This window comes from Oncorhynchus mykiss, chromosome 1 (genome assembly GCF_013265735.2).
Source record: "Oncorhynchus mykiss isolate Arlee chromosome 1, USDA_OmykA_1.1, whole genome shotgun sequence".
In the NCBI taxonomy this organism is placed as follows: domain Eukaryota; kingdom Metazoa; phylum Chordata; class Actinopteri; order Salmoniformes; family Salmonidae; genus Oncorhynchus; species Oncorhynchus mykiss.
The window spans coordinates 93,558,512-93,577,845 of record NC_048565.1 but is presented as its reverse complement, the minus strand read 5'-3'; the positions used below and the strand labels follow the sequence as shown (position 1 = coordinate 93,577,845).

Genomic DNA, 19,334 nt, shown 5'->3' with positions numbered 1-19,334 from the left:
TCGAGGCCCTCTAGTGTCGAGGCCGTCTAGTGTCGAGGCCCTCTAGTGTCGAGGCCGTCTAGGTGTCGGGGCCGTCTAGGTGTCGAGGCCGTCTAGTGTCGAGGCCCTCTAGTGTCGAGGCCGTCTAGTGTCGAGGCCGTCTAGTGTCGAGACCCTCTAGTGTCGAGGCCCTCTAGGTGTCGAGGCCGTCTAGTGTCGAGGCCCTCTAGTGTCGAGGCCGTCTAGTGTCGAGGCCGTCTAGTGTCGGGGCCGTCTGGTGTCGAGGCCGTCTAGTGTCGAGACCCTCTAGTGTCGAGGCCCTCTAGGTGTCGAGGCCGTCTAGTGTCGAGGCCCTCTAGTGTCGAGGCCGTCTAGTGTCGAGGCCGTCTAGTGTCGAGGCCCTCTAGGTGTCGAGGCCGTCTAGTGTCGAGGCCCTCTAGTGTCGAGGCCGTCTAGTGTCGAGGCCGTCTAGTGTCGGGGCCGTCTAGTGTCGGGGCCCTCTAGTGTCGAGACCCTCTAGTGTCGAGGCCCTCTAGTGTCGAGGCCGTCTAGTGTCGAGGCCGTCTAGTGTCGGGGCCGTCTAGGTGTCGAGGCCCTCTAGGTGTCGAGGCCGTCTAGTGTCGAGAACCTCTAGTGTCGAGGCCGTCTAGTGTCGAGGCCCTCTAGTGTCGGGGCCGTCTAGTGTCGAGGCCGTCTAGTGTCGAGACCCTCTAGTGTCGAGGCCCTCTAGTGTCGAGACCCTCTAGTGTCGAGGCCCTCTAGTGTCGAGGCCGTCTAGTGTCGAGGCCCTCTAGTGTCGAGGCCCTCTAGTGTCGAGGCCCTCTAGTGTCGGGGCCGTCTAGTGTCGAGGCCGTCTAGTGTCGAGGCCGTCTAGTGTCGAGGCCGTCTAGTGTCGAGGCCCTCTAGTGTCGAGGCCGTCTAGTGTCGGGGCCCTCTAGTGTCGAGACCGTCTAGTGTCGAGGCCCTCTAGTGTCGAGGCCGTCTAGTGTCGGGGCCCTCTAGTGTCGAGGCCGTCTAGTGTCGAGGCCGTCTAGTGTCGAGGACGTCTAGTGTCGAGGCCGTCTAGTGTCGGGGCCCTCTAGTGTCGAGGCCGTCTAGTGTCGAGGCCGTCTAGTGTCGAGGCCGTCTAGTGTCGAGGCCGTCTAGTGTCGGGGCCCTCTAGTGTCGAGGCCGTCTAGTGTCGAGGCCGTCTAGTGTCGAGGCCGTCTAGTGTCGAGGCCGTCTAGGTGTCGAGGCCGTCTAGTGTAGAGGCCCTCTAGTGTCGAGGCCGTCTAGTGTCGAGGCCGTCTAGTGTCGAGGCCGTCTAGTGTCGAGGCCCTCTAGTGTCGAGGCCGTCTAGTGTCGAGGCCCTCTAGTGTCGAGGCCGTCTAGTGTCGAGGCCGTCTAGTGTCGAGGCCGTCTAGTGTCGAGGCCGTCTAGTGTAGAGGCCGTCTAGTGTCGAGGCCGTCTAGTGTCGAGGCCCTCTAGTGTCGAGGCCGTCTAGTGTCGAGGCCCTCTAGTGTCGGGGCCGTCTAGTGTCGGGGCCGTCTAGTGTCGAGGCCCTCTAGTGTCGAGGCCGTCTAGTGTCGAGGCCGTCTAGTGTCGAGGCCGTCTAGTGTCGAGGCCGTCTAGTGTCGGGGCCGTCTAGTGTCGAGGCCCTCTAGTGTCGGGGCCGTCTAGTGTCGGGGCCGTCTAGTGTCGAGGCCGTCTAGTGTCGAGGCCGTCTAGTGTCGAGGCCGTCTAGTGTCGAGGCCGTCTAGTGTCGAGGCCGTCTAGTGTCGAGGCCGTCTAGTGTCGAGGCCGTCTAGTGTCGAGGCCGTCTAGTGTCGAGGCCGTCTAGTGTCGAGGCCGTCTAGTGTCGAGGCCGTCTAGTGTAGAGGCCGTCTAGTGTCGGGGCCGTCTAGTGTCGGGGCCGTCTAGTGTCGGGGCCGTCTAGGTGTCGAGGCCGTCTAGTGTCGAGGCCGTCTAGGTGTCGAGGCCGTCTAGGTGTAGGGGCCGTCTAGGTGTCGAGGCCGTCTAGTGTCGAGGCCGTCTAGGTGTCGAGGCCGTCTAGTGTCGAGACCGTCTAGTGTCGAGGCCGTCTAGTGTCGAGGCCGTCTAGTGTCGAGTCCGTCTAGGTGTCGAGGCCGTCTAGGTGTAGGGGCCGTCTAGGTGTCGAGGCCGTCTAGTGTCGAGGCCGTCTAGTGTCGAGGCCCTCTAGGTGTCGGGGCCGTCTAGTGTCGAGGCCCTCTAGGTGTCGAGGCCCTCTAGTGTCGAGGCCGTCTAGTGTCGAGGCCGTCTAGTGTCGAGGCCGTCTAGTGTCGAGGCCCTCTAGTGTCGAGGCCGTCTAGTGTCGAGGCCGTCTAGTGTCGAGGCCCTCTAGTGTCGAGGCCGTCTAGTGTCGAGGCCGTCTAGTGTCGAGGCCGTCTAGTGTCGAGGCCGTCTAGTGTCGAGGCCCTCTAGTGTCGAGGCCGTCTAGTGTCGAGGCCCTCTAGTGTCGAGGCCGTCTAGGTGTCGAGGCCGTCTAGTGTAGAGGCCGTCTAGTGTCGAGGCCGTCTAGGTGTCGAGGCCGTCTAGTGTCGAGGCCGTCTAGTGTCGAGGCCGTCTAGTGTCGAGGCCGTCTAGTGTCGAGGCCGTCTAGTGTCGAGGCCCTCTAGTGTAGAGGCCCTCTAGTGTAGAGGCCCTCTAGTGTCGAGGCCCTCTAGTGTCGAGGCCCTCTAGTGTCGAGGCCCTCTAGTGTCGAGACCCTCTAGTGTCGAGGCCCTCTAGTGTCGAGGCCGTCTAGTGTCGAGGCCGTCTAGTGTCGAGGCCGTCTAGTGTCGAGGCCGTCTAGTGTCGAGGCCCTCTAGTGTCGAGGCCGTCTAGTGTCGAGGCCCTCTAGTGTCGAGGCCGTCTAGTGTCGAGGCCGTCTAGTGTCGAGGCCGTCTAGTGTCGAGGCCGTCTAGTGTAGAGGCCCTCTAGTGTCGAGGCCGTCTAGTGTCGAGGCCGTCTAGTGTCGAGGCCCTCTAGTGTCGAGGCCGTCTAGTGTCGAGGCCGTCTAGTGTCGAGGCCCTCTAGTGTCGAGGCCGTCTAGTGTCGAGGCCCTCTAGTGTCGAGACCCTCTAGTGTCGAGGCCCTCTAGTGTCGAGGCCGTCTAGTGTCGAGGCCCTCTAGTGTCGGGGCCCTCTAGTGTCGGGGCCCTCTAGTGTCGAGGCCCTCTAGTGTCGAGGCCCTCTAGTGTCGAGGCCGTCTAGTGTCGGGGCCGTCTAGTGTCGAGGCCGTCTAGTGTCGAGGCCCTCTAGTGTCGAGGCCGTCTAGTGTCGAGGCCCTCTAGTGTCGAGGCCGTCTAGTGCCGAGGCCGTCTAGTGCCGGGGCCGTCTAGTGTCGGGGCCGTCTAGTGTCGAGGCCCTCTAGTGTCGAGGCCCTCTAGTGTCGAGGCCGTCTAGTGTCGAGGCCGTCTAGTGTCGAGGCCCTCTAGTGTCGATGCCCTCTAGTGTCGAGGCCGTCTAGTGTCGGGGCCGTCTAGTGTCGGGGCCGTCTAGTGTCGAGGCCCTCTAGTGTCGAGGCCCTCTAGTGTCGAGGCCGTCTAGTGTCGAGGCCGTCTAGTGTCGAGGCCCTCTAGTGTCGAGGCCCTCTAGTGTCGAGGCCGTCTAGTGTCGGGGCCGTCTAGTGTCGGGGCCGTCTAGTGTCGAGGCCCTCTAGTGTCGAGGCCCTCTAGTGTCGAGGCCGTCTAGTGTCGAGGCCGTCTAGTGTCGGGGCCCTCTAGTGTCGGGGCCGTCTAGTGTCGAGGCCCTCTAGTGTCGAGGCCGTCTAGTGTCGAGGCCGTCTAGTGTCGAGGCCCTCTAGTGTCGAGGCCGTCTAGTGTCGAGGCCCTCTAGTGTAGAGGCCGTCTAGTGTCGAGGCCGTCTGGTGTCGAGGCCCTCTAGTGTCGTGGCCGTCTAGTGTCGAGGCCGTCTAGTGTCGAGGCCGTCTAGGTGTCGAGGCCCTCTAGTGTCGAGGCCGTCTAGTGTCGAGGCCGTCTAGTGTCGAGGCCCTCTAGTGTCGAGGCCCTCTAGTGTCGGGGCCGTCTAGTGTCGAGGCCGTCTAGGTGTCGAGGCCGTCTAGGTGTCGAGGCCGTCTAGGTGTCGAGGCCGTCTAGGTGTCGAGGCCGTCTAGTGTCGAGACCGTCTAGTGTCGAGGCCGTCTAGTGTCGAGGCCGTCTAGTGTCGAGGCCGTCTAGTGTCGAGGCCCTCTAGTGTCGAGGCCGTCTAGTGTCGAGACCCTCTAGTGTCGAGGCCCTCTAGTGTCGAGGCCGTCTAGTGTCGAGGCCCTCTAGTGTCGAGGCCCTCTAGTGTCGAGGCCGTCTAGGTGTCGAGGCCGTCTAGTGTCGAGGCCGTCTAGGTGTCGAGGCCGTCTAGTGTCGAGGCCGTCTAGTGTCGAGGCCGTCTGGTGTCGAGGCCGTCTGGTGTCGAGGCCGTCTGGTGTCGAGGCCGTCTAGGTGTCGAGGCCCTCTAGTGTCGAGGCCGTCTAGTGTCGAGGCCGTCTGGTGTCGAGGCCGTCTGGTGTCGAGGCCGTCTGGTGTCGAGGCCGTCTAGTGTCGAGGCCGTCTAGTGTCGAGGCCGTCTAGTGTCGAGGCCGTCTAGTGTCGAGGCCGTCTAGTGTCGAGGCCCTCTAGTGTCGAGGCCGTCTAGTGTCGAGGCCCTCTAGTGTCGAGGCCGTCTAGTGTCGGGGCCGTCTAGTGTCGAGGCCGTCTAGTGTCGAGGCCCTCTAGTGTCGAGGCCCTCTAGTGTCGAGGCCGTCTAGTGTCGAGGCCGTCTAGTGTCGAGGCCGTCTAGTGTCGAGGCCGTCTAGTGTCGAGGCCGTCTAGTGTAGAGGCCGTCTGGTGTCGAGGCCGTCTGGTGTCGAGGCCCTCTAGTGTCGGGGCCGTCTAGTGTAGAGGCCGTCTAGTGTCGAGGCCGTCTAGTGTCGAGGCCGTCTAGTGTCGAGGCCGTCTGGTGTCGAGGCCCTCTGGTGTCGGGGCCGTCTAGTGTCGAGGCCGTCTAGTGTCGAGGCCGTCTAGGTGTCGAGGCCCTCTAGTGTCGAGGCCGTCTAGTGTCGAGGCCGTCTAGTGTCGAGGCCGTCTAGTGTCGAGGCCCTCTAGTGTCGAGGCCGTCTAGTGTCGAGGCCCTCTAGTGTCGAGGCCGTCTAGTGTCGAGGCCCTCTAGTGTCGGGGCCGTCTAGTGTCGAGGCCGTCTAGTGTCGAGGCCCTCTAGTGTCGGGGCCGTCTAGTGTCGAGGCCGTCTAGTGTCGAGGCCCTCTAGTGTCGAGGCCGTCTAGGTGTCGAGGCCCTCTAGTGTCGAGGCCGTCTAGTGTCGAGGCCGTCTAGTGTCGAGGCCCTCTAGTGTCGAGGCCCTCTAGTGTCGAGGCCGTCTAGTGTCGAGGCCGTCTAGTGTCGAGAACGTCTAGTGTCGGGGCCCTCTAGTGTCGAGGCCGTCTAGTGTCGAGGCCGTCTAGTGTCGAGGCCGTCTAGTGTCGAGGCCGTCTAGGTGTCGAGGCCGTCTAGGTGTCGAGGCCGTCTAGGTGTCGAGGCCGTCTAGGTGTCGAGGCCGTCTAGTGTCGAGGCCGTCTAGTGTCGAGGCCGTCTAGTGTCGAGGCCGTCTAGTGTCGAGGCCGTCTAGTGTCGAGGCCGTCTAGTGTCGAGACCCTCTAGTGTCGAGGCCCTCTAGTGTCGAGGCCGTCTAGTGTCGAGGCCCTCTAGTGTCGAGGCCGTCTAGTGTCGAGGCCCTCTAGTGTCGAGGCCCTCTAGTGTCGAGGCCGTCTAGTGTCGAGGCCGTCTAGTGTCGAGGCCGTCTAGTGTCGAGGCCGTCTAGGTGTCGAGGCCGTCTAGTGTCGAGGCCGTCTAGTGTCGAGGCCGTCTAGTGTCGAGGCCGTCTGGTGTCGAGGCCGTCTGGTGTCGAGGCCGTCTAGGTGTCGAGGCCCTCTAGTGTCGAGGCCGTCTGGTGTCGAGGCCGTCTGGTGTCGAGGCCGTCTGGTGTCGAGGCCGTCTAGTGTCGAGGCCGTCTAGTGTCGAGGCCGTCTAGTGTCGAGGCCGTCTAGTGTCGAGGCCCTCTAGTGTCGAGGCCGTCTAGTGTCGAGGCCGTCTAGGTGTCGAGGCCGTCTAGGTGTCGAGGCCGTCTAGGTGTCGAGGCCGTCTAGGTGTCGAGGCCGTCTAGTGTCGAGACCGTCTAGTGTCGAGGCCGTCTAGTGTCGAGGCCGTCTAGTGTCGAGACCCTCTAGTGTCGAGGCCGTCTAGTGTCGAGGCCGTCTAGTGTCGAGGCCGTCTAGTGTCGAGACCCTCTAGTGTCGAGGCCCTCTAGTGTCGAGGCCGTCTAGTGTCGAGGCCGTCTAGTGTCGAGGCCCTCTAGTGTCGAGGCCGTCTAGTGTCGAGGCCGTCTAGTGTCGAGGCCCTCTAGTGTCGAGGCCGTCTAGTGTCGAGGCCGTCTGGTGTCGAGGCCGTCTGGTGTCGAGGCCGTCTAGGTGTCGAGGCCCTCTAGTGTCGAGGCCGTCTAGTGTCGAGGCCGTCTGGTGTCGAGGCCGTCTGGTGTCGAGGCCGTCTGGTGTCGAGGCCGTCTAGTGTCGAGGCCGTCTAGTGTCGAGGCCGTCTAGTGTCGAGGCCGTCTAGTGTCGAGGCCGTCTAGTGTCGAGGCCGTCTAGTGTCGAGGCCGTCTAGTGTCGAGGCCGTCTAGTGTCGAGGCCGTCTAGTGTCGAGGCCGTCTAGTGTCGAGGCCGTCTAGTGTCGAGGCCCTCTAGTGTCGAGGCCGTCTAGTGTCGAGGCCCTCTAGTGTCGAGACCCTCTAGTGTCGAGGCCGTCTAGTGTCGAGGCCCTCTAGTGTCGAGGCCGTCTAGTGTCGAGGCCCTCTAGTGTCGAGGCCCTCTAGTGTCGAGGCCGTCTAGTGTCGAGGCCGTCTAGGTGTCGGGGCCGTCTAGTGTCGAGGCCGTCTAGGTGTCGGGGCCGTCTAGTGTCGAGGCCCTCTAGTGTCGAGGCCGTCTAGTGTCGAGGCCGTCTAGTGTCGAGGCCGTCTAGTGTCGAGGCCGTCTAGTGTCGAGGCCGTCTAGTGTCGAGGCCCTCTAGTGTCGAGGCCGTCTAGTGTCGAGGCCGTCTAGTGTCGAGGCCGTCTAGTGTCGAGGCCCTCTAGTGTCGAGGCCCTCTAGTGTCGAGACCCTCTAGTGTCGAGGCCGTCTAGTGTCGGGGCCGTCTAGTGTCGAGGCCCTCTAGTGTCGAGGCCGTCTAGTGTCGAGGCCGTCTAGTGTCGAGGCCGTCTAGTGTCGAGGCCGTCTAGGTGTCGAGGCCCTCTAGTGTCGAGGCCCTCTAGTGTCGAGGCCCTCTAGTGTCGGGGCCCTCTAGTGTCGAGGCCCTCTAGTGTCGGGGCCGTCTAGGTGTCGAGGCCGTCTAGTGTCGAGGCCGTCTAGTGTCGAGGCCCTCTAGTGTCGGGGCCGTCTAGTGTCGAGACCCTCTAGTGTCGAGACCCTCTAGTGTCGGGGCCCTCTAGTGTCGGGGCCGTCTAGTGTCGAGGCCCTCTAGTGTCGAGGCCCTCTAGTGTCGAGGCCCTCTAGTGTCGGGGCCGTCTAGGTGTCGAGGCCGTCTAGTGTCGAGGCCGTCTAGTGTCGAGGCCCTCTAGTGTCGGGGCCGTCTAGGTGTCGAGGCCGTCTAGTGTCGAGGCCGTCTAGTGTCGAGGCCGTCTAGTGTCGAGGCCGTCTAGTGTCGAGGCCGTCTAGTGTCGAGGCCCTCTAGTGTCGAGGCCGTCTAGTGTCGAGGCCGTCTAGTGTCGAGGCCCTCTAGTGTCGAGACCCTCTAGTGTCGGGGCCGTCTAGTGTCGGGGCCGTCTAGGTGTCGAGGCCGTCTAGTGTCGAGGCCCTCTAGTGTCGAGACCCTCTAGTGTCGAGGCCGTCTAGTGTCGAGGCCCTCTAGTGTCGAGGCCCTCTAGTGTCGAGGCCCTCTAGTGTCGAGGCCCTCTAGTGTCGAGGCCCTCTAGTGTCGAGGCCCTCTAGTGTCGAGGCCCTCTAGTGTCGAGGCCCTCTAGTGTCGAGGCCCTCTAGTGTCGAGGCCGTCTAGTGTCGAGGCCGTCTGGTGTCGGGGCCGTCTGGTGTCGAGGCCCTCTAGTGTCGAGGCCCTCTAGTGTCGAGGCCCTCTAGTGTCGAGGCCGTCTAGTGTCGAGGCCCTCTAGTGTCGAGGCCGTCTAGTGTCGAGGCCGTCTAGTGTCGAGGCCGTCTAGTGTCGAGGCCGTCTAGTGTCGAGGCCGTCTAGTGTCGGGGCCCTCTAGTGTAGAAAACTCGTCTTCCTGTTCCTCTCATTCAGTCCAATCTACAAGGTTTGTGTCAGATGTTGTTGAATAGAGCTGACATCTTTCCTCTAAAAGTCAGGCTGTCATTGTAAATCACAGTTACATGTGAATAAAGGTGAAACAACATCTGTCTGTCCTCTCTTCTGTTTATGTCTCGTATAGTGGATCTGTTGGGTCTGTTGTAGTAACATCTGTCTGTCCTCTCTTCTGTCTGTTGTCTCGTATAGTGGATATGTTGGGTCTGTTATGTCTCCTATAGTGGATCTGTTGGGTCTGTTATGTCTCGTATAGTGGGTCTGTTAGGTCTGTTGTAGTAACATCTGTCTGTTATGTCTCGTATAGTGGATCTGTTGGGTCTGTTGTAGTAACATCTGTCTGTCCTCTCTTCTGTCTGTTGTCTCGTATAGTGGGTCTGTTATGTCTCATATAGTGGGTCTGTTGTAGTAACATCTGTCTGTTATGTCTCATAGTGGATCTGTTGGGTCTGTCCTCTCTTATGTCTGTTAGTGGACCTGTTGGGTCTGTTGTAGTAACATCTGTCTGTTATGTCTCGTATAGTGGATCTGTTGGGTCTGTTATGTCTCGTATAGTGGATCTGTTGGGTCTGTTGTAGTAACATCTGTCTGTTATGTCTCGTATAGTGGATCTGTTGGGTCTGTTATGTCTCGTATAGTGGGTCTGTTGTAGTAACATCTGTCTGTCCTCTCTTCTGTTTATGTCTGGTATAGTGGATCTGTTGGGCCTGCTGAAGTGGCGCTCCAACACCAGCCTCCTACAGCAGAACCTCCGACAGCTGATGAAGGTCGAGGGAGGAGAGGTCGTCAAGGTGAGAGGTCAAAGTTCATAGGTAACACAATATGACCCATTAGGAGTTTAAAAAAAAAAATGTTTTAACATTTGTATTATTTAACCAGTTCGGCCCATTTGAGGTCAACTGACCAAGAAAGCCGCTTGAAACCCTGAGTTCTAGAGGAAGGGTTTGTATTCTCCTGTATAGAGGTTCCATTTTAGTATCTCGCCCTTGATCAGTGTTGACAAGGCTCACTGTTATACCTTGGCAGTCTTCCTCCCTGTAAATTCACATTCACATTTTTGGAATAAACTATACTATCAGTCTAATGACGGCTGTCTCAGGAAACATATCCCCTTTATGGTTGTGAGGTCTGGGGTTCCGCTCACCAACCAATAATTCACAAAATTGGGACAAACATCAAATTGAGAATTTGAATCCAGAATTCTGCAAAAAATAAATAAATAAATCCTCCATATTGTTAGGTTCTAAATTGTATTTATTTTTTTTATTTTATTTCACCTTTATTTAACCAGGTAGGCAAGTTGAGAACAAGTTCTCATTTACAACTGTGACCTGGCCAAGATAAAGCAAAGCAGTTCGACAGATACAACAACACAGAGTTACACATGGAGTAAAACAAACATACAGTCAATAATACAGTATAAACAAGTCTATATACAATGTGAGCAAATGAGGTGAGAAGGGAGGTAAAGGCCATGGTGGCAAAGTAAATACAATATAGCAAGTAAAACACTGGAATGGTAGATTTGCAGTGGAAGAATGTGCAAACTAGAAATAAAAATAATGGGGTGCAAAGGAGCAAAATAAATAAATAAATAAATAAACAAGAGGAAGAACTACCGGAACAATATGAAACGCTCAAACCAAGTTTATTCACCCAACGGGATGCGGAACAGACAGACCTGTTCTCAACAGCACCAGTATATAGACCCCACTGAAGGTGAAGTGTCCTCCTTTTCTCTGAACATTACGTCTTTGTTGCTAGGCAGGAAGTTAATTGATCTGGGTAATAAACTGTTCCTTCTCCCTAAATGTGACCTGACCTCGACCCCTATTCCTCACTACTCCACAGCTCTCCACCCTTATCAGTGACCTGCACTGACCTCGACCCCCATTCCTCACTACTCCACATCTCTCCACCCTTATCAGTGACCTGACCTCGGCCCCCATTCCTCACTACTCCACAACTCTCCACCCTTATCAGTGACCTGACCTCGGCCCCCATTCCTCACTACTCCACATCTCTCCACCCTTATCAGTGACCTGACCTCGACCCCCATTCCTCACTACTCCACATCTCTCCACCCTTATCAGTGACCTGACCTCGGCCCCCATTCCTCACTACTCCACATCTCTCCACCCTTATCAGTGACCTGACCTGACCATTCCTCACTACTCCACATCTCTCCACCCTTATCAGTGACCTGACCTCGACCCCCATTCCTCACTACTCCACATCTCTCCACCCTTATCAGTGACCTGGCCTCGAACCCCATTCCTCACTACTCCACATCCCTCCACCCTTATCAGTGACCTGACCTCGACCCCCATTCCTCACTACTCCACATCTCTCCACCCTTATCAGTGACCTGACCTGACCATTCCTCACTACTCCACATCTCTCCACCCTTATCAGTGACCTGACCTCGACCCCCATTCCTCACTACTCCACATCTCTCCACCCTTATCAGTGACCTGACCTCGACCCCCATTCCTCACTACTCCACATCTCTCCACCCTTATCAGTGACCTGACCTCGACCCCCATTCCTCACTACTCCACATCTCTCCACCCTTATCAGTGACCTGACCTGACCATTCCTCACTACTCCACATCTCTCCACCCTTATCAGTGACCTGACCTCGACCCCCATTCCTCACTACTCCACATCTCTCCACCCTTATCAGTGACCTGACCTCGACCCCCATTCCTCACTACTCCACATCTCTCCACCCTTATCACTGACCTCGACCCCCATTCCTCACTACTCCACATCTCTCCACCCTTATCAGTGACCTGACCTGACCTCGACCCCCATTCCTCACTACTCCACATCTCTCCACCCTTATCAGTGACCTGACCTGAACTCAACCCCCATTCCTCACTACTCCACATCTCTCTACCCTTATCAGTGACCTGACCTCGACCCCCATTCCTCACTACTCCACAGCTCTCCACCCTTATCAGTGACCTGACCTGACCTCCATTCCTCACTACTCCACAGCTCTCCACCCTTATCACTGACCTCGACCCCCATTCCTCACTACTCCACATCTCCCCACGCTTATCACTGACCTGACGTCACCCCCATTCCTCACTACTCCACATCTCCCCACCCTTATCACTGACCTGACCTCACCCCCATTCCTCACTACTCCACAGCTCTCCACCCTTATCACTGACCTTAACCCCCATTCCTCACTACTCCACATCTCTCCACCCTTATCACTGACCTCAACCCCCATTCCTCACTACTCCACATCTCTCCACCCTTATCACTGACCTCAACCCCCATTCCTCACTACTCCACATCTCTCCACCCTTATCACTGACCTCGACCCCCATTCCTCACTACTCCACATCTCTCCACCCTTATCACTGACTTCAACCCCCATTCCTCACTACTCCACATCTCTCCACCCTTATCACTGACCTCAACCCCCATTCCTCACTACTCCACATCTCTCCACCCTTATCAGTGACCTGACCTCGGCCCCCATTCCTCACTACTCCACAGCTCTCCACCCTTATCAGTGACCTGACGTCACCCCCATTCCTCACTACTCCACATCTCTCCACCCTTATCAGTGACCTGACCTGACCTCGACCCCCATTCCTCACTACTCCACATCTCTCCACTCTTATCAGTGACCTGACCTGACCTCCATTCCTCACTACTCCACATCTCTCCACCCTTATCAGTGACCTGACCTGACCTCAACCCCCATTCCTCACTACTCCACATCTCTCCACTCTTATCAGTGACCTGACCTCGACCCCCATTCCTCACTACTCCACATCTCTCCACCCTTATCAGTGACCTGACCTGACCATTCCTCACTACTCCACATCTCTCCACCCTTATCAGTGACCTGACCTCACCCCCATTCCTCACTACTCCACATCTCTCCACCCTTATCAGTGACCTGACCTCACCCCCATTCCTCACTACTCCACATCTCTCCACCCTTATCAGTGACCTGACCTGACCATTCCTCACTACTCCACATCTCTCCACCCTTATCAGTGACCTGACCTCACCCCCATTCCTCACTACTCCACATCTCTCCACCCTTATCAGTGACCTGACCTCACCCCCATTCCTCACTACTCCACATCTCTCCACCCTTATCAGTGACCTGACCTCACCCCCATTCCTCACTACTCCACATCTCTCCACCCTTATCAGTGACCTGACCTCGGCCCCCATTCCTCACTACTCCACAACTCTCCACCCTTATCAGTGACCTGACCTGACCTCGGCCCCCATTCCTCACTACTCCACAACTCTCCACCCTTATCACTGACCTGACCTGACCTCGGCCCCCATTCCTCACTACTCCACAACTCTCCACCCTTATCAGTGACCTGACCTTGGCCCCCATTCCTCACTACTCCACAACTCTCCACCCTTATCAGTGACCTGACCTCGGCCCCTATTCCTCACTACTCCACATCTCTCCACCCTTATCACTGACCTCGACCCCCATTTCTCACTATTCCACATCTCTCCACCCTTATCAGTGACCTGACCTGACCTCGGCCCCCATTCCTCACTACTCCACAACTCTCCACCCTTATCAGTGACCTGACCTGACCTCGGCCCCCATTCCTCACTACTCCACAACTCTCCACCCTTATCAGTGACCTGACCTGACCTCGGCCCCCATTCCTCACTACTCCACAACTCTCCACCCTTATCAGTGAACTGACCTGACCTCGGCCCCCATTCCTCACTACTCCACAACTCTCCACCCTTATCAGTGACCTGACCTGACCTCGGCCCCCATTCCTCACTACTCCACAACTCTCCACCCTTATCAGTGACCTGACCTGACCTCGGCCCCCATTCCTCACTACTCCACAACTCTCCACCCTTATCAGTGACCTGACCTGACCTCGGCCCCCATTCCTCACTACTCCACAACTCTCCACCCTTATCAGTGACCTGACCTGACCTCGACCCCCATTCCTCACTACTCCACAACTCTCCACCCTTACCTTACAATTTTTTTCTGAGGTCTTGGCTGATTTCTTTAGATTTTCCCATGATGTCAAGCAAAGAGTCACTGAGTTTGAAGGTAGGCCTTGAAATACATCCACAGGTACACCTCCAATTGACTCAAATGATGTCAATTAGCCTATCAGTAGCTTCTAAAACCATGACATAATTTTCTGGAATTTTCCAAGCTGTTTAAAGGCATAGTCAGCTTAGTGTATGTAAACTTCTGACCCACTGGAATTGTGATACAGTGAATTATAAGTGAAATAATCTGTCTGTTAACAATTGTTGGAAAAAGTGTACTGCACAAAGTAGATGTCCTAACCAACTTGCCAGAACTATAGTTTGTTAACAAGAAATGTGTGGAGTGGTTGAAAAACGAGTTTTAATGACTCCAACCTAAGTATGTGTACATTTCCGACTTCAACTGTACACCTTAGCCAAATACATTTCAACGCAGTTTTTATGATACAGACAGACAGGATGCTCTCAACAGTCCATTTGTAGAAGTTAGTGAGGGTGTTAGGGGCCAAGCCCAATTTCTTCACCCTCCTGAGGTTGAAGAAGCTCTGTTGCGCCTTCTTCACAACGCTGTCTGTGTTAAGGGACCCTTTCAGGTTGTCAGTGACGTGCACGCCGAGGAACTTGAAGCTTTGACCCTCTCCGCTGCTGCCCCGTCGATGTGGATGGGGACGTGCTCTTTCTGCTGTCCTCTGTAGTCTACGATCAGCTCCTTGGTTTTGTTGACGTTGAGGGAGTGGTTATTTTCCTGGCACCACTCTACCAGGGCTCTCACCTCCTCCCAGTAGGCTGTCTTGTCAGTGTTGGTAATCAGGCTTAACACTGTTGTCGTCAGCAAACTTGATGATTGATTTTACGCCTTTCATGGGTGAACACAGAGTACAGGAAGGGGCTGAGCACCCACCCCTTTGGGGCTCCCCTTGTTCAGGATCAGCGTGGCACAGGTATTGTTGCCTACCTTCACCTCTTGGGGTTGGCCCGTCAGGAAGTCCAGCACCCAGTTCCACAGGACTGAGTTCAGATCCAGGGCCCGAGCTTAATGATGAGCTTTTGCAATTGAAGTGGGTCCTGGGTGTCAGGTAGGATGGAGGTGATGTGGTCCTTAACTAGCCTCTCAAAGCACTTCATGATAATAGAAGTGAGTTCTTGGATTTGTCCGTAAAACACTCCAGCCAGCTAGTCTGCTCTGGGGACTCGTGTGCTGCGAGGGCCCGTGACTGTGGCTAGATGTGGTTTTCCTGGAAGCGAGGCATCGGTGTCTGCGATGTGGTTGGCTTTGCCTTTTTATAATCAGTGATTGTCTGGAGTCCCTGCCACATACATCTCGTGTCTGAGCCGTTGAATTGCGACTCCACTTTGTCCCTGTACTGTCGTTTAGCCTCTGTGAATGCCTTACGGAGCCTAATGGAGGTCATAGCTGGTCTGTTTGTACATGTCCATGTTCCTAGTCACCATGCCATGGTTAAATTTGCACTTTCAGTTTTGCACAAATGCTGTCGTCTCGTAATGGTTTGGATCATTTGTAATCGTCACAGTGGTAACAACATCCTCCATGCAGGTAGCCTAGAGGTTAGAGCGTGATCAAGAATAGATTCTGATTGGTCAGACCAACGTTGAACAGTCCTCACCATGGGTTCTATCTGCTCAAGTCTCTGCGTATAGGAGCAGAATGGAGGCGTGATCTGATTTGCAGAAGGGAGGGCGGGTGGCAATGATCCAGAGTTTGTGATGCGCGTGTAGCACAGAGGATGTGTTTAGAATTTTGTTGACATTTTCCTAAGATTTTCTTTATTAAAGACCCCAGCTACAATACATTGATAAGCAGTTTCCAGTTTGCCCATAGGCAGTAATGATGATCGAAGAAAATTCTCTTGGGAGGTAATGTGGTCGGCATTTGATGGTGAGGTGTTCCAGATCGGGAGATCAAAAAGGACTTCCTGTACGTTACCAAAATCGCAACATGAGTTGTTAATCATAAATCAAATCCCTCCGCCTTTCTTTTTCCCGGAACTTCTGAAAAAAGTTTGAAATATCCAATAAATGTCGTTCCACTTCATGATTGTGTCCCACTTGTTGTTGATTCAACACAAAAAAATACAGTTTTATATCTTTATGTTTGAAGCCTGAAATGTGGCAAAAGGTCGCAAAGTTCAAGGGGGCCGAATACTTTTCGCAAGGCACTGTATATCCTCTCTCTGTTGTAACACGTTGTGTTTCTTGTCATTGTAGTTTCTGCAGGACACCCTTGATGCCCTGTTTAACATCATGATGGAGAACTCAGACAGTGACACGTTTGACACCCTGGTGTTTGATTCCTTGGTAAGTACAGGTCGTTTTTAAAACACACACACACATTAAATATTTGATTTTGTTCTGTTTCGTGTGTTAGGATGTTATACTGTTATACCAGACTGTGGCGGTGTGACCGTATCGTACAGCTATGACTCATACACATCACTAATGTGTGTGTGTGTTGTCAAAGAGAAAGTTGACATAGATTCACAGTATCCCGTGTGGACAAACAGAATACAGAAAAGTTGTCCCAGATTGTCTCTCTGCCTCTGGTCTGCCTCAGGCATTGTGTGGTTTTGAAAGTTAAATACACACCTGACCACCATTAAGGAATGTTAGCTATGTGCCAGAGACAAAGACAGGTCCTGGGTTAGAGACAACCAGAGGACAGGGACGCCTACCTGTTGGGACGCCTAATAAAACATTATATAGTTATGTATAATTGCAGACAGAAAGTTGTGACCGTACGGTTTGTGTTTGTAATGACTGTGTTTCTGTTTTGATTCCTGGCAGGTATTCATAATTGGACTCATTGCAGACAGAAAGTTTCAGCACTTTAACCCCGTCCTTGAGACCTACATAAGGAAGCATTTCAGTGCTACTCTGGCGTACACGTGAGTACAGCTTATTACTACTGGAGAAATACACTGAGTGGGGACAAACCATTAGGAACACCTGCTCTTTCCATGACACAGACTGACCAGGTGAATCCAGGTGAAAGATATGATCCCTTATTGATGTAAATTGATAAACCCATTTCAATCAGTGTAGATGAAGAGGAGGAGACGGGTTAAAGAAGGATCTTTAAGCCTTGAGACAATTGAGACATGGATTGTGTACGTGTACCATTCAGAGGGTGACTGGGCATGACATGATATTTAGGTGCCTTTGGACGGGGTATGGTAGTGGGTGGCCAGGTGGATCTGGAACTGCAACGCTGCAGGGTCAACAGGTTCCTGTGATTATCAAGAACGGTCCACCACCCAAAGGCCATCCATCCAACTGTGGGAAGCGTTGGAGTCGACGTGGGCCAGCATCCCTGTGGAACGCTTTCAAACACATTTTACAATCCATTCTCTGACGAATTGTGGCTGTTCTGAGGGTGTGTGTATGGGGGGGTGCCGCTGCTAGTGTATATATAAGGAAGGTGTTCCTAATGTTCTGTCCACTCTATAATGAGCGGGGGGGGGGGGGGGGGGGGCTGATTGGTCCTTTTTGTGGATCATGTTTTCATCATGCTGCTTCTTCTTCTTTTTAATTATTTTTTTTTTTTAACCCTTTCTCTCCCCAATTTCGTGGTATCCAATTGTTTAGTAGCTACTATCTTGTCTCATCGCTACAACTCCCGTACGGGCTCGGGAGAGACGAAGGTTGAAAGTCATGCGTCCTCCGATACACAACCCAACCAAGCCGCACTGCTTCTTAACACAGCGTGCATCCAACCTGGAAGCCAGCCGCACCAATGTGTCGGAGGCTACACCGTGCACCTGGCAACCTTGGCTAGCGCGCACTGCGCCCGGCCCACCACAGGAGTTGCTGGTGCGCGATGAGACAAGGGTATCCCTACCAGCCAAACCCTCCCTAACCCGGGCGACGCTAGGCCAATTGTGCGTCGCCCCACAGACCTACCGGTTACGGCCGGTTACGACAGAGCCTGGGCTCGAACCCAGAGTCTCTGGTGGCACAGCTGGCGATGCAGTACAGCGCCCTTAACCACTGCGCCCCCGCTTCTTCTCCCTGTTGGAGCATAAACCCTGTACCAAGGCCATGTGCATAACGTGGGACTCCATCGGCATGCCAACAGCTGTTAATAAATGCTGTACGTGTTCAATGTGAACGAATACAACTGAACACGACGTAGGAGCGTCTCGGCGAGGTGGGTTCGTAACGGGTTTCCAGAACATCTTCCCAGAATGGATGATCAACTGCTTGAATTTGGATTTCACAGGAAGCAGACCACGGTCCTAAACCACTATGTAGGAGGGGAGGGTAGGGGTGGGGTGGGGAGGGTAGAGGAGGGGAGGGGAGGCTCTCTCCTTTCGCTCTGCTTTTATACTGATAACAAGTTCAAACAGGTGCCATTAATACAGGTAACGAGTGGAGGACAGAGGAGCCTCTTAAAGAAGTTGTTTCAGGTCTGTGAGAGCCAGCATTTGTGAACAGCAGTTTTCAGTTCTTTCCACAGATTCTCGATTGGATTCAGGTCTGGACTTTGACTTGGCCATTCTAACACCTGGATATGTTTATTTTTGAATCATTCCATTGTAGATTTTGCTTTATGTTTTGGATCATTGTCTTGTTGGAAGACAAATCTCCGTCCCAGTCTCAGGTCTTTTGCAGACTCCATCAGGTTTTCTTCCAGAATGGTCCTGTATTTGCCTCCATCCATCTTCCCATCAATTTTAACCATCTTCCCTGTCCCTGCTGTAGAAAAGCAGGCCCAAACCATGATGCTGCCACCACCATGTTTGACAGTGGGGATGGTGTGTTCAGGGTGATGAGCTGTGTTGCTTTTACGCCAAACATAACGTTTTGCATTGTTGCTAAAAAGTTGCATTTTGGTTTCATCTGACCAGAGCACCTTCTTCCACATGTTTGGTGTGTCTCCCAGGTGGCTTGTGGCAAACTTTAAACAACACATTTTATGGATATCTTTAAGAAATGGCTTTCTTCTTGCACTCTTCCATAAAGGCCAGATTTGTGCAATATACGACTGATTGTTGTCCTACGGACAGAGTCTCCCACCTCAGCTGTAGATCTCTGCAGTTCATCCAGAGTGATCATGGGCCTCTTGGCTGCATCTCTGATCAGTCTTCTCCTTGTATGAGCTGAAAGTTTAGAGGGACGGCCAGGTCTTGGTAGATTTGCAGTGGTCTGATACTCCTTCCATTTCAATATTATTGCTTGCACAGTGCTCCTTGGGATGTTTAAAGCTTGGGAAATCTTTTTGTATCCAAATCCGGCTTTAAACTTCTTCACAACAGTATCTCGGACCTGCCTGGTGTGTTCCTTGTTCTTCATGATGCTCTCTGCGCTTTTAACGGACCTCTGAGACTATCACAGTGCAGGTGCATTTATACGGAGACTTGATTACACACAGGTGGATTGTATTTATCATCATTAGTCATTTAGGTCAACATTGGATCATTCAGAGATCCTCACTGAACTTCTGGAGAGAGTTTGCTGCACTGAAAGTAAAGGGGCTGAATAATTTAGCACGCCCAATTTTTCAGTTTTTGATTTGTTAAAAAAGTTTGAAATATCCAATAAATGTCGTTCCACTTCATGATTGTGTCCCACTTGTTGTTGATTCTTCACAAAAAAATACAGTTTTATATCTTTATGTTTGAAGCCTGAAATGTGGCAAAAGGTCGCAAAGTTCAAGGGGGCCGAATACTTTCGCAAGGCACTGTATATATGTATATGTATATACATGTATATAAGTATATATGTATGTGTGTATATGTATATACATGTATATAAGTATATATGTATGTGTGTATATGTATATACATGTATATAAGTATATATGTATGTGTGTATATGCATATATATAAGTATATATGTATGTGTGTATATGTATATACATATATATAAGTATATATATATGTGTGTGTATATGTATATACATGTATATAAGTATATATGTATGTGTGTATATGTATGTGTGTATATGTATATATATATATAAGTATTTATGTATGTGTGTATATGTATATACATGTATATAAGTATACATGTATGTTTGTATGTATGTGTATAAATGTGTGTATATGTATATGTATATAAA

General features: G+C 53.5%; 1 protein-coding gene across 1 annotated transcript in view; it reads left to right on the top strand.

Annotated features, from left to right (window-relative positions):
• The window catches only part of LOC110513667 (dedicator of cytokinesis protein 1), a 527,949-nt gene that overhangs the window by 132,508 nt on the left and 376,107 nt on the right, over positions 1-19,334 (top strand). The window contains exons 19-21 of the mRNA XM_036990103.1: positions 8,924-9,021; positions 15,482-15,571; positions 16,058-16,158. Coding sequence (XP_036845998.1) covers positions 8,924-9,021; positions 15,482-15,571; positions 16,058-16,158 — 289 coding nt within the window. The remainder of the gene's footprint in view (positions 1-8,923; positions 9,022-15,481; positions 15,572-16,057; positions 16,159-19,334) is intronic.